Here is a 15,058-nt window from a genome sequence, read left to right as displayed (position 1 = left end):
TGAAGGTCTACAGATTCTATAGCATAGGCAGTGAACAAACCTGCAAAGTGAGCAAAAATAGAATCCTCATCTGGGTGAATAGGTGGAGCAGAACCAGGAGAGACCTGAACTTGTTGAAATAAAGTGAGAAGATGTTGATATTGCTCATTTGTAAACCTATGAACTGGAGCAGAACTACAAGGAAGCTGACTGAACCCAGGAGATGGTTGAGGATAGGAAATATCACCTTGGACACATGAAGTAAACTTCTTATTCTTGGTAAATTTGAAGTCAGGGGGAAAACCATGAAGCCTGTAGCATTTTTTCACTGTGTGTCCAGGTTTCTTACAGTATTTACAAGATAATGTACACATATTCTTCTTGGATTCAAAATTGACCTTCTGAGTAAAGCTTCTATTATTATTGTACTAAGCAGGGGTGACAGAGAAAGAAGCAGAATCCCAAGAAAAATTAGAAACATTGGAAAGGGACTTTTTTTGACTCCCATCCTATTGAATGGGGGAGTAAGCCTTGCTTATAGGAGGAAGAGGGTCATCATCATGATGGCACTCTTAACAGTAAAGTAGGATTCATTCAACCCATTCAAGAACTAGAACAATTGCGGGTCCTCTATAAACTTTGAAAGTGGTCTACAGGAGCATACTGGACCAACATAAGAAGAGTTTAATTCATCCCATAAGCTCCTAAGCTTAGTGAAGTAGGTAGCAATGTTTGATGAACCCTGAGTGGTTGTAGTAATTTTCCTTTGGATTTGAAGGTACTTTGACCCATTTGACTGACCAAATCTCTCATTAATATCTTTCCAGACTTCCCTTGCAGTCTTAAGACACATGACACTGATGGTAATTTCTCTGGACACAGAATTAGTTATCCATGCTTTCATCATGTTATTATACCTTTCTCAGTATGAGTAATAAGGAGAATCTGGTATTGGTTGAGGAACCCTACCATCTAAGAGCCCCAACTTGTTCTTTGCAGACAAGGAGGTAAGCATATTGCTTCTCCATATAACAAAATCACAACCATTAAAAGACATAGACACCAGCTTGCCAGGACTGTCAGACGGATGCACATACAAAGGATGGGATGGATCTATCGTGAAGGGAGTAAATCCCTTAGAGGTCGTACTACTAGGTGATCCTACGTTTTCCATAATACTTCCAATACAATGAAGTTCAAGCTCAGTAACTTCAGATAAAACAATTATCAACTGAATTAACACAATTTCTACACAAGTATACTCCATGCAACATCGGATTTATATGATTTTGGAGTTGAACAGGAAGGATATTACCAGCCTTCTTCTCAAACTTGAAGAAGAAAAATCTTCTCTGAATATGAAACCCTAGAAAATCGAATTTGAAGAAATTGCTAAGGAAAACCTCGGAAAACCAAACCTCCTAGTAGGACTAGACGATTGAAGAGGAAAGACGAAGAAATCTCCAAATTTTGATGGCAAAATCGTCGAATAGCAGTTGTCTCCGATCAACCAGAGACGGAAACGAAACCGTTCAAAACTCTGGGCGAGGATAACATTGGACTGAAGCTCATGACGAGAGGAATCATAATTCTTGCTCTGATACCATGTTAGGTTGATGATTTACAAGTTATGGCGGAAAAAAAAGAAGAAAACCCTAGATAGGGTGATGAGAGAGAAGAGAGAAATGAGTCGGTCAATAACCAAGATCAGACTTCACCATTTTATTTATCTATATGTTTATTTACATAATATGTGTGTATATATATATATATATTTACACCAATAAAATGTGCAAAGAAAAATTAAAATACAAGTGGGTCGGATATCCTCTATTATTAGTGGGTTGGGCCCTTTCCTTTAACTGAAGTGGCTGAGTCCATATCTGGATTAACAGAGCAATCCTTCAATACACACGATTTTCAACTTAAGATGAGACGATTAGTGTGAAGAATGAGAGTTTGCGTTTTCTGTGTAAGTTCATGCCAAGACGAGTTAGGGAAAAAGTTTTTGTACAGAAATAATAGATTTACGCTTAACAGAGGCTAGTGTAAACTGTAAAAGCCAAGGAAGTTGTAACAAAAGTGATTCAAAGATTTGAAAACAATAGAATTAAGGATTGATTGATTGTAGTGCATTAATTGGATAAATTTCATTACTACACAAGATGTGCTATTTCTACAAGGAGAAGTCGGTCGTTGAGAGGCTAAATCCACTATCAAGTAGGTCCAAGCATCGAAGACAGGACACGATCTATCAAAATTGTGCGATGTGCAACTAGGATTTTAATGTCACGGGTGTACTTTTGCCTTCAATGAAAATTTGCTTTGTATATAGAGTGACACTGCTAATATATCGTTATTTTATAAAGATATATACATATATACTTGGATATTTTGCCAAACTTTTCAGGTGCCGATGTCCCCTCTCTTTACGACATAAGTCCATCTCTGATCCCGCTAGCCCATTAGACTTTCCATAATGATTTCTAATAGGCCTAACACGAGGCGAAGTGCACAAACAACCATTCTTAGGGCTGCTATTTAGAGATTAACCAGTACCTATTTTGTTCCAAAAAATCAAACTGAAAAACTAGAATTCAGGATGCCTAATTTCTAAATAGCAGTCCTTTAGAGTGGCTACCCAGTGTCATTTCTACCCTACAACATGGCAACAAGTTATCTGTTTTGCCGGATTGAGGCCCAATTACATGTCCAACCCGACATGGGACCCATATTTGGTGCTAGCACTTTACCATCCTTAAACAATTTTTTGAGAAAAGAGGTTGAAAATTCCGCTCCCTTGAAAAATTTCCTTCTGTTGATTTCTTTACATTTCTTGATGCTTTTACTTGGTTGAATCTTGGTTGTAAATTGTCTTTGATCAAAGTAACTTTTTGCCTACATTTTTGGTTGCTGAATTATCCGACTGGCCCATTAAATTCTTAGTAATTAATTGGATTTTGTTGATAAATCCAACGATTTGACTACCTTCGGCGAATTGCGGGTCAATTGCGCCTTAGAACACATGGACTCATAATCAAGGTAGAATAATTTACAATTAAGGGGCACAATCTGTTCTACCATCTTAATAATGAACGAATATCCTGCACACTTGGACAAAGAAATTGTACTTACAAGAGGTTGGCAATCAAACTCACCAAATTCCCCCGGCTCAGCTCAAGAAAAGTTGTCACAGAAAGCAAATTCAACCTTTTTACAGTGGGAGGAAGAGGGTAGAGAAAACAACACATACAAGTGACCTCTTTACTAGAACCTCAACGAATCTGCAATCGCAAGTAAATTCCACTATTACGTAAATTACAACAATAATTATGACAAGAATTAAATAAATACCAAGACATTATTCAGGAGATAGCAAGCCTGTCTCTTTAACTATGCCAAGGACACATCCCTAGAAGAACATTCCATCTCCTTTAAGAAGGCGCCCTGTATTTACAATGCAAGGGCAACACTTGGATCCCAGATCACGATCTTCAACGAGTATCTAAAACTAATCAGCACCCTGTGAAACAGATTCTGTAGATTTAGTATCAGTTCCATTTAATTTGGATTTCTCCTTCAAAGGCTTCTGTGCACTAGATGTCCTTTTAAAACTTCTGCTGGGTTGTTTAGTAGTCTGAGGTGCAAGACCTGGCAAAACAGATATCATGGAATTAGAGTGTATAAGGCACTAATCGCGGGAAAACTTGACCACACTAGAGTGGCTACTAAATGTCCATTGCCACTGCACTAAGATATTTGCCCGAAAAGATGTGTAGAATAAATATCTTCTCAAGCGCAATCTTAATGTCCTCTTCGATTATAGAAGGCCTAATAGAAGACAATAAACAAGTTTCCCTCAGCATAGCACTCCAAAATTGGTTACCTGTGCAAGGAATTTGCAACGAACTATACAAATATTTGGGGGGGGGGGGGCATCCGAGAAGAGAAAGAGGAGGCACTAGAAACAAGTTACTAAGCTACTTTTGCTTATTGACAGTGAGCAACTTCAAACAATTGAAATGAGGAGAATAAGATACGTGCAGAGGGAATAAAACACACAGATATTGACTGAGGATATTTATGGAGAAGCGAGTAATGAATTAACAATATTTTGCCTTTATACAAAGCCAGAAGAAGCCTATATGAAGCCTCAGGAGAGAAGAAAGTGGATGGAACAAAGAGGATCTATATTGCTTCACATTTCTAGTGTGTAACACAAGGCAATATCAGTTAAAAGTAAATCGCAAAGAAGAGAAGGAAAGAGGACTTACCGCTACTAGGCAGAGACAATCTCTGCTTTCCTTGTTTATCAGAAGGAGCGGATCTCTCCTTAGGATTGCTATGTGATCTAGAACCAAGGGCGGGCCTTGAACTAGCTTCCTCAACTAAATCTTCAGGATTTGGTTTAGACTTTGGTTTGTTAACTAATGCTGCTGGCGTTTCTTGTGTGCTTGCTGACACATTTGGGGAAGAGCTGCTGCAGCCATCAGAGAGAGATGCTGCTGTTTTCTCAATTGATTTCGAGTTACTGCTTGAATGAGATGGACCCGCTCTCTCATTTGCAAGATTTGCAGTTGCTGGTTTCTTCCCAGCAGATTTTACCTGGTTCTTTACGCCATTCTTGGGATCAGCTGATCCATTTTCAGTAGGCATGACTCCATCTCTGACATTAATGTCTAGAAAGCGATTTTCCCACGGGCGTACCGCCATCCATCTCTCTAACCAGTTCCAACCCCAGTTGCTTTTATCTGGTTCAAACCCAGAAGGTGTAGCCTGCTGCCTCGATCCTGCTTGCCACTGCAGCATAAAATAGATTCAATAAGAAAAAGAAAAGGAGCCTTGAAATGAAAGCATTGGAACCTTGCATAACTAGATCATGACCATTATCATAAAATGACGTCGGGAGTTAGGAGGTCTCTAGTATTGGCAGCTATTTTTTGTTCTTCTAGAGTTGTTCCTGAATTCTAACTAGAGGTACTATGTGTCCATAAAAGTACGCATAGCATATAACAAGGGAAACGAAGAAGAGAATGGACCCAAATAGCATATAGCAAGTGAAATGAAGAGGAGAAAATACCCAGCAGTTAAGCTTTATGAGCTACAATATAAGCTGGTTGCCAAGTATTTGCTCTACTAGTGCAGCTGATACAAATGCTATCATTAATTTAGATTCAGATACATTTTAGCCGAGAAAGCAGGCTGACAAAGATGCACCAGCATTGAGGAAAATCATAGCCGTTACGCTAGTATTAAAACCATTATTAGTGATGCATATCCGACCTATTAGTTACAAACACCTCTTGATCATGCTCTTGAATGTAGAAGCAGTTATCACTGGATTTCATAGAAGAAAATCAAAAGGCTACCACTAAACACCTAAATAGGAAGAAATGCATAAAAACACATGGTTATTCCTTATTTTGTTATGATTTTTAATTGTTGGATATTCCCATCTATAAGCAAATTTCAAGACCTTTCCAAAAGCATTGACGAGTTTTAACTAGTTCCAATGTCTATCACTACTTGGACCACACTACAGGTTCCATTTGGTTGAGCGTAAAAAGTTTTTTACGCTAGGAACAATTGCCGGGAAAAACTGTGTAGAAGATCAACTTTCTTATATTTATCCTGTGTTTAATTGAACAGATTTCTTCAAACTGAAGCGAACATGTGTACCAATCACAATACAATGTGAAGGTGCTACAACTTTATGGTTGATTTTTTTTTTATAAGACAAGTAAATATTATTAAAGCAAGTACCAAGATGGTACTGCAAAAAAACAAATTTACAACAGTACAGAAATCACCATATAGCAATTAAGTACAATCTTCTCAATGAATCTAAAAAGTTTCGAACATCAGAAAAGTGTTCTACTGTCCTCTCCTTACACCATTGAAACAGATTTTCTAAACAATTATATTTTACAACTGCTATCTATTTCCTCCCTCCATCAAAACACCTATATTCCTTTCCCACCATATACCCCATGAGATGCATAAAGGAGCTGTTCTCCAAATTTCTTTCTGTTTCCTGCAATCTTTTGTGCTTGCCAGCTTGACAATAACCTTTGCACATCTCTAGGCATCACCCAGTGCACTCCAACTAAACATAACATGACAGCCCAGATCTGCCAGGCAAAACCACAGAAAATTTATGGTGAAATTTATAAAAAGGGTAAAAGGTGGCCACAAAAATAGCTGGTAACAGGAGGGAATACGGGCACATTAGAAAAAAAGGGAAACTGGGATGAGACTGGCATTGCTAGGCCAGAGCAAGAGATAGTAGTGATGGGGGTTGACACTATTAAAATTGGCTTCTTGCCTACATGCCAATCAGTCTCCTTTTCCAAGAGCCAACATGGCATGGTATTCGATGCATCAACAATTTCATTGCCTTCCTCTACATCATCGAATTCAATAACAATGGTTATTCAACTAACACTGGATTCAGGTGGTGCTACTAGCAGTACTGGTTAGTCCCCTTGTTGGGCACTGGAGTGCAATTTCATTTAGTGGTTAAGACTTTCCAAAAGGGCCCCGGTTTTGTTTGGATGTCTTCAAAACGTAGCTGGAACCTGCCCCCCGTGGGCCGTGACAACTGCTGGAATAAAGAAAATAAATTTTCTTACCTGTATTTGTTGAAAGGAAAAGGATTGTTTAAAATGAGTAACCATTTTCCCCATGACAATTCCACACTCTTTTGAAAGACTTGCTTTGAAGGGAAGTGCTTCTTGAGGTAAACTTTTTAACCGCTTTTATCACATCTTTCCTACCTATAAAACAAGCGAAAAATGTAGGAAAGCTAACTTTCCCATAAAACAACCAATAGGTGCCTTATAGAAACTATTCAACTTCTTTAAACCCCATGTAATGTTTTCCCCAGAAAAGGTTTCAGCACTTTAAGACAGTAAGACGGCAAACTCCAGAAAAATAAAACGTCACACAAGGAAAATATCTGCACTTGCCCTTCTGAATTTCAATCAACTTTTTAAACTTAATTCCAACAGATGATTCCTAACCCCTAGCCATTAGATATAAAATGAGCCTTCTGCAGTGCTCCATAGGACTTGAACAGTGACGTGCCTGCCTCTCTTAAATTCTATCTTTTTCACTTTTTGAACTTTCCTTCCACCTGCAAATATCCTAGTTTCATGACAAAAACATTTTCCTTGATCACCCTTGTTCCAGCCTTTACAGAAACTAGCATCCAATTCATTAATTCTCTGTTAAAAGACAAAGAACTAGAACAGATGAAAGCCTAAAATCTAAGTTACCCTACAAAAACCTTCCTCAATCTTCAAACCTTAACGAACTTGATTTGTCCTTGGACCTACTCTACCTTAAATTAGAGCTTATACTTGAGCAAAGCCTTCTGCTAATTCTCATGCATAATATTACTTTTTAACCAAGGCACCAGGGTATTTCTGGTTGCAATCTCTACGTAGCCAAAATGCAAAGTTTATCCATTCAGTAAATAAACAATAATGTGTGTGTGTATATATTAAACAACCAGCTTAATTGATCATGTTTACTTCTCTTTTTCTTTGACTTTTTTTCTGAAGTACAAAGGATAAGGGGCCCGGGAAGGAAAGAGAGGGAAAGGGAGCTCTGAGTTTGAGCGGATTGACTCTAGAACCAATTTCATTGGAAGCTCCATTGTAGAATTGGATCCAACAATTATGTAAGAAATTATGGAAATGAGGGAACTTGTGGATAGTGGATACAGGAAATTATTCAGAAATATCATAATAAAAGAAACATAAGAGTTTGTCGTTAGGTACTAGACCGAAATGGGCCATCCAGTAAAACCTATCATTAAAATATACCTATAAGGCCATAAAACTATAAGTTTACTCTTCATATTCCCGACCCTAAGTGTCCCCTGGCCTTGGTAAAATTTACGAGTCAAAATGTCATAAGAAAGAGATGGTTCCCCCCTCTCTAGATTACCGATAACATCCAACCATCTCCTTCCTTCATGGAGGGCTTTCATAGCTTGTTGCAAACTGGAAGAGGAAACTTGTGTCTTTCGGCTGGTGGTGACACCTTCAAGTAGGAAACAACCTCCCACTCCTCTAATGTTCAATCAAGACATAGCATCACAGATTTTTTTAATGAACCAGGTATCAATATCGCATATCAAACTACACAGATCATATTTCAAAATATCAATAGCAAAGCTGACATAGACAGCTGCCTCTCTTACAAGTTCCCACTTATAATCTACTCTGAAGTTTTGCCTTTAAGATATCAGTTCTTTGAACTGATAGAGCAATGAACAAACATCGTAGAGAAGGACAATCAGATGCTTACCTGGTGAGCCAAAGCATAGGCCATTGCTCTTTCACGCTTAGCAGCTGCCTCTTGTCTCTTTAGCAACTTTTCCTGAATTTGTTCAACAGACCCAATGCTGTCACACCAGCCCTCCTGTTAGAAAAGTCAGTAGCAAAAAGGTGAGAAGCATGTTAATGTGAAAGTTTGGGTCAACCTACACGGATTCCACCAGGTAATGCATAGTTTTACACGTGAAGCTTCTTTTTTCATGTTTTGGCAAAAAAGCTCATGTCAGCAAGATAAAGATTCCTATGACTACAACTCGAATCACCACATGAAGTGGAAAAACCAAACATATGAGACAAATGGCAAGAACAACCATGAACCACGATATAAACCTAATTTCTTGGCCACAACATTCAAATGATTGGGGTGCCGATAGTCCCCCTGGGACATCCATGAAGAACCTATCAGGAAAGTTCCACATAGTTTAGTGTATATCATATATTGTTGGACAACATCCACCATGCGCAGAATCCATGGAAAATAATTCAGAAACCATAAAGCAAAAATGGCATGCCATTACTAAGAGACTCTTCAATTAGAAAAAGATAAGATTAACCACTTATTAATATTATAATCTAGTGACAAATGCCATTAACACAAGTAGTGGGCACTATAGAAACACCAAACTAATATTTAAAGTAATAACAATTTAGAAGTTGCTTACTTCGATCTCTCGTACGCGAGCCTCATTTTCTAGTTGTTGTTGAAGTTTCTGCTGGTCGGTTTGACTTTCCAGTGCCATGCGAACACGCCTTGCTCGGACACGTGCCTGAACTCTCACTAAAGCTTGCATGCAACGGAGGGTAATCGCAGCTTGCTTTCTAACTGCATGACCCCTGACAAGGGCTTGTAGTCTCACCAATCCTTTTAGAGCCCGAAGAGCTCGCCTCGCCTGACCAGTGCCAGGATATCAAATAAGATTTAATGGCTGTAATTTTTCCTAGTTAACAATTATCTCTTCAATTCCCCTAGTATGTTTCAACTCACCAACTGAAAAGATTCATAAGAAATTAAAAACACAGTGGTTAACATATTATTCCTATATTCAGGTGTCAGAAAGTTCTTTTATGTCCAAAAGCTTAATCTATGAGTCAGATACCAACTTGGAAACTGGAGTCAGGCAGGTTTTCCCTGACTAAAAGTTGCAACCATATAAAACACCATTTTTCGCCGCCATTTTCGCAAGTAAGTTCTGTATGATATACATTCTTTTAACCTTGTACAAATATTCAGTCTCTGCAGAACATGCCTAACATAAAAATTGCTTAGGAATTTACCATAGCACAAAGTATCCCTACCTAAAATGGCAAACATAAGTTTCTTAAATATGAAAAAAGAAAATAAACATGTACTTAATGTTTATTTAAAATGTGAAATTCATGATCTATTATTTCACTTTCGTGACAAAAGTAATTTTTCAAGCTCTTTCCCCCATTGGTACTTCTTTTTATTACCAATCCTTTTTTCCCCTCCTAGTGGTCACTGGTCTGATATCAAAGAAGGCCTAAGGATCAGGATAATAGTATTTTTGCTTCTTAGGTGGACTTATCTTCGTTTGCAAGTACAAAGTAAACCTTGTTGCTTTAGTTTCTGGAACTTAGTGTTAGAGGGATCTTCGAAAGGGATCAAAGATCTCATCCAGCTCATCACTTAGCTCATCATTTCTTTTAACCTAGATGATCTGGTTGTATCCTATTCTTTATTTATGTAGATCTTTCTTGATTTTCCTTTATCAAAAATGTATCTTGACTTTGCACCTCCCTAGGGCATCTATATAAAATCTTAAAATATCGACCATAAGGCTTAATAATTGGAAATCGTTTTCCCTCTTCAGGAGGTTATATTGCTCTAGTTCCTTACTTCTCTAGGATCAGTCTTCCTAATTTGATTCTCTTTAGGTTCTCTGAGGGCAGAAAGTGTATTATGACTGATGCTTAGTTATCAGTATAAAGTGGATAAAATAATTTTTAATGACCAGTTACTTACCGGAAGACATTGTTTTTCAATTGTTTGATAGGGGAAGGGGTGGACTTGCATTTAGCAATTTGGTCCCAGAAATATTTTCTTTTTTGATAAGTTTTGGTCCCACAAAAATTTCGTTAGAAGAGGAATAGTCATGGAGCTTTCCACAGATGACTACATTTCACATTGGCAGAAAGAGGTAAAAAGTAAGTAAGCCCATACTCAAAAGATTGTGCTATAGGTCATTGAGGGTGTCAATTACTCGGATTGTTGGAAGTTTCTATCTCGGATTTGTTTAGGTTGCCCTACATCATATCCTATATACTGGTTAATGCTAGAAGAAATTTGTTTCTAAATGATCAATAATAGCTGAAAGTTACATGTTTTATTGCATTTAAGCATTTACATCACCTATACCCATGTTTCAAAAATTTGCATTTAGATAAAGACTCCAACTCTTGGAATTTTTTACTTCTTTTTTCTGGAAGTTCTGACAGTAGATTGGCACATATTAATATCCAACTTTTTAACGCCATTAGTACCTCAAGGCGGCCCATTTGTATTGACTCCAGAATTGCACATCTTCTAGGTATCAGGAATTTTTTTTCTTCTTTTGATCAGTCTAAGAAGGAATCAGGAATAAGTTTAGATGCAAATGTCTTTCTCTTATTTGGTTCATTCAAGTTCCCCGATGGTATCCACTTCTCCTCCTTTACTTAGAAAGCCAAGTAGGTCTCATCCAAATAACAGTATTAGCTGTCTCGTATAACGAAGACAGACTAAATTTGGAGGCTGAAAAAGGAAATTATTCCTAGCCTGTCATTATATACAAGCAGACTAATGAAATGAGGGAGTATGAAGCCATGACGGTGAAATTCAGACTTGGATTTACTGTATTTTAAGTGACTTCCTTTTATCATTATGTAGGAGAAATGGCCGAGTGGTTCAAGGCTTAGCATTGGAACTGCTATGTAGGCTTTTGTTTACCGAGGTTCGAATCCCTCTCTTTTGGTACCTTCGCTTAATTCACCAATTTTACTAACAACGAGTGCTCAAATAGCAATGGATACCATTATTCCAACAACTAGACCTTTCTTTGATCTAAAGATATAGATTCTCAATTCCTAATTGTTGTGATGTGTAAAATAGAATACTAAAAAAAATCATAATCCAAATACTGGAAAGAAAAGAGTAGACAAGGAATGAAAATAGATCCTTGGTCTATGATACAAAAATGGGGGAAATCCATATCAAACTCGGATTTATCTTACTTAACCTTAGGTTAGTTTACTTCGCCTAAAGAGAAGAAATTTTCCGAACCCTTGGTTTCAGTCTTAGGTTTAAGTCCCACGAGAATAATATTCTACGACTAGCAATTGTCTTTTCCGTATTACTGAGAAATCTCTTTCAATTAAGCTGTGGTAAGTGCTAGATCCATTGACATAGTCAAAACTCACTCTTGGAAAAGAAGGATACGAGGACCAAAAGCACAACTAAGCAGGCATGTCATATATTTCAATTAACTAAAATTACAGGCTGACAGCTAATTCAGTACCAGAAATCCTCTAAAAGCTGTTTGAATGCGTATAGCTGCTGACTCTTCTCTCATACTCTGCTGAACTTGTGGGGCATGGTGCAATTGATGTGAACTTGAAGGCGAGCTGGCAGCAACTTGAACTGATGTGCTGCTGATATCTTCAACTGATCTTACAACAGCATCATTATGAGTTAGCTCCTTTTGAAGTAGGTCAGAATTGATCTCAACTGAGTGCTTTCTCCGGTGCCAAAACTTTCCAGTACCTCCTGATTTCTGTTATATCAAACGAGTTCAGATTAAGTATACATGCTCATCCAATATGCATAAGTACCTTTGCAGTACCTTGAAATAAACAGGCATTGACAATCCAGAAATAAGTTACATATGATCTCATAGACCAACACCCTAAAAAATCTTCTTATATTTTTTTTCCAATGATAAGTTTTTATGTTCTTAAAATGTTTTCAGAATAAAAAGATCCCATCAAAAATTAAGCATCTATAAAAATTGAAGTTTCCTGTTGATAAATTGTCTGATATGTGCTAATTGGTAAAGATATGAGATAACCAACTGAGAACGCATTCATGATTCAACATCACTGCATTTCAGGCTCCGGACAGAGGTGAAAGAACGAAAGGTAGCTTCTATTGAGAAAGTGATATTACTCGAGAATAAGCCTGTCTCGTTAGGATGTAAAGATGACACCAAAGATTATACAAAGTAGTTTGCTAAAGATGTAGAAGCATTGATTAGGATACCCATTGAAAGCCAATTTATCAGTTCAGCTATCAAAGACATGCAGGAAATAAATAAAATAGAGAGAAAATGTCACCCACATTTTCATCTTTTTCTGAAGAATGAGACTTTTCTGGTTTCTTTAGACCAACCAGTGCTCTGATCCATTTGCTTGAGACACCCATGCTATACCAGCTTTTGCTCTACCAACTTGCACCTGAAACAGGAAAGTTGACGAATTTAGTAATTTCGTGACCGATAAACCTTCAGAAAAAGCGCACATGATAACCAACAAACATCAATTTCTTTTGTGATAGGTTCCCTGTAACACAAAAAACACAATGGACAACTGAAATAGAGGGATGAAGTTATTTAGTTCTTGATTCAGAGGCAAACCTGGAATGCCTGAAACCACAAATCTAGGATGAATTATAATCTAGCTTATCCAAGACGTGAAAACAGGTAACATTATGAACACAATGCACAAGGCCAACAGCCAAAACGACAGTATCAGTAGAGTAACTTCCAAAGAAGGCTATAAAAAAAAATATAGAGAACAGATGCAACAAAAAGGTTCTATCTATTAAGCAAATTATGATCAGAAACAATGTACACGTGCTTTGAAGTGATCACTCACTAATACTGTGACCAAGGGTTTCATAATACCATCTTTCCAATTAGTACTGGAGCACGCACGTTATGTCAATACTACTAAAATCAATCAAATCAAAGCCACTCATTTCCTGTTATACTATAGCCATTCTCCAGCACAACACAAGTCAAATCAAAGTCACTCGTTTCCCTTGTATATTACACCAACTCTCCAGCACATGACATGTGCATAATGTACACAAAATCTCATAACTTCGGCAACCCCTTAACGAATATTCCAAACAGATTTCCACAATGCCATACATTTCACACAAGGGCTATCAATAAATTAACTATCTAAACCGAAAGTTCCAAACTTCACAACAATCTAAGCTGAACTCGACAACACATTACATGTAACTTTCATTTCCCAAATTTAGGGTCATCATAAACCCAAAATAAGAACAGCCCACTTCAATTTACAATTCTCTTTACCAAAATATTGACCATTATCTATATATTAACTATCTAAACCCAAAGTTTCAAACTCAAGTTCTAAGCTGAACTCCACAACACATTACATGTAACTTTCATTTCCCAAATTTAGGGTCATCATAAACCAAAAATAACAGCAACCCACTTCAATTTACAAATCCCTTCACCAAAATATTGACTATTTGTAAGCTAAAGGTAAAGCCAGTAGAAAAAACAACTAACAACAACAAATGCAGATCTTCAAAATCACCAATTAACAGACATTATTGAATTTACTAAACTCTAATTAAATTAACAAAGATATCAACTTAGAAACAACAAGAAAGGGAAAGAACCTTTTTTTCCTTAAAAGGGTTGGTTGAAATAGATGGATCTATCAATCAGTCAACTAAAAGTCAAAATTGAAGTCAACCCAATTCGCATCATACTCAAGTGAGCTTCAACAACCAAAAATCTTGAATTTTTCGGTTTTTTTTTTTGGTGTGTTTTTGGGGACTTGGATGAGCTGATAAGAAGTACTACTAAAGGAGTAATGAAATGCGTCAGTAGCAGCAAAGAGTGAGTGTGAGGGGTGGTGCCAGCTAACGTACGCCAGAGGAGTGGGGAATATGGGGGAGAATAGAACGGCGTCGTTTTAGGTGGTGGGGCGGGTGGTAACGTAAGGTCGTTTTCAGAGGTGCATGCGACCAAGAGTCAATCACGGGATTTCCTCGGCCCCTACCCCTTCACCGTCGTGTCAAGTCGGATTTTTTCCAACTGAAAATGGGTTTGCGGGTCAGGCTTTGGTTACTTGATCAAGTTTTAAGTAACATTTTTTTTTTGTTAAAATAGAAATTGGAAATTTTGAACCTTTTTTAGGTAGTTGCACATATTTGATGAATACACAAACTTGGGAATAAATAAATGTCAACTATTCTCTTAATCAAACATATCAAACTCTTTGTATTATATTATATATTTCTTTTATATTATCTTAGAATTCTATTATTATATTTCTTTATTTTATTTGATCTAACTCTTGTCTTTAAGTTATTTTTGTGTGACAATCCAAAACTAAACGATTGCTATTGACGTCTAGTGACATGAAACATGTTAGGCGAACCATTCACCCATCTTTTCAAATATCAAGTTATCAACTACAACATGCGATAACATAACATCAGTCCATAGAATATTTATAATAATCACCCAGCATGCACGTACATATCAATTAACAAATATTGGTAGGGACAAATAAGCCATATGACAACTTAGGTATCTTAAAGTGCTTAAGATAGATGCAAAAGGTATTGGAGCTTTTAAGAGTCATAAACATATACAAAGTGAGATGCATCCCATGTAGAGGTGGCAAACGAACGGGTTGGGTCGAATATGGGCGGGTCAAAACGGGTATGTAAACACAAATAAATTATTCGA

At 37.2% G+C, this 15,058-nt stretch overlaps 1 protein-coding gene across 1 annotated transcript; it reads right to left on the bottom strand.

Moving 5' to 3' along the window:
- Positions 1 to 3,213: 3,213 nt before the first annotated feature.
- Positions 3,214 to 14,226, bottom strand: LOC107764428 (protein IQ-DOMAIN 5). The gene is made up of 7 exons (XM_075221898.1): positions 13,978 to 14,226; positions 12,658 to 12,773; positions 11,840 to 12,094; positions 8,987 to 9,214; positions 8,296 to 8,409; positions 4,254 to 4,779; positions 3,214 to 3,630 (listed from the first exon to the last, which is right to left on the bottom strand). Exons 2-7 carry the CDS (start codon positions 12,739 to 12,741, stop codon positions 3,491 to 3,493), a joined length of 1,347 nt encoding a protein of 448 aa, XP_075077999.1. The 5' UTR covers positions 12,742 to 12,773; positions 13,978 to 14,226; the 3' UTR covers positions 3,214 to 3,490.
- Positions 14,227 to 15,058: the final 832 nt, after the last annotated feature.

Source organism: Nicotiana tabacum, chromosome 9 (genome assembly GCF_000715075.1).
Source record: "Nicotiana tabacum cultivar K326 chromosome 9, ASM71507v2, whole genome shotgun sequence".
Classification (NCBI taxonomy): domain Eukaryota; kingdom Viridiplantae; phylum Streptophyta; class Magnoliopsida; order Solanales; family Solanaceae; genus Nicotiana; species Nicotiana tabacum.
The sequence above is the reverse complement of the archived record's forward strand: the minus strand, read 5'-3'. Positions and strand labels throughout refer to the sequence as shown.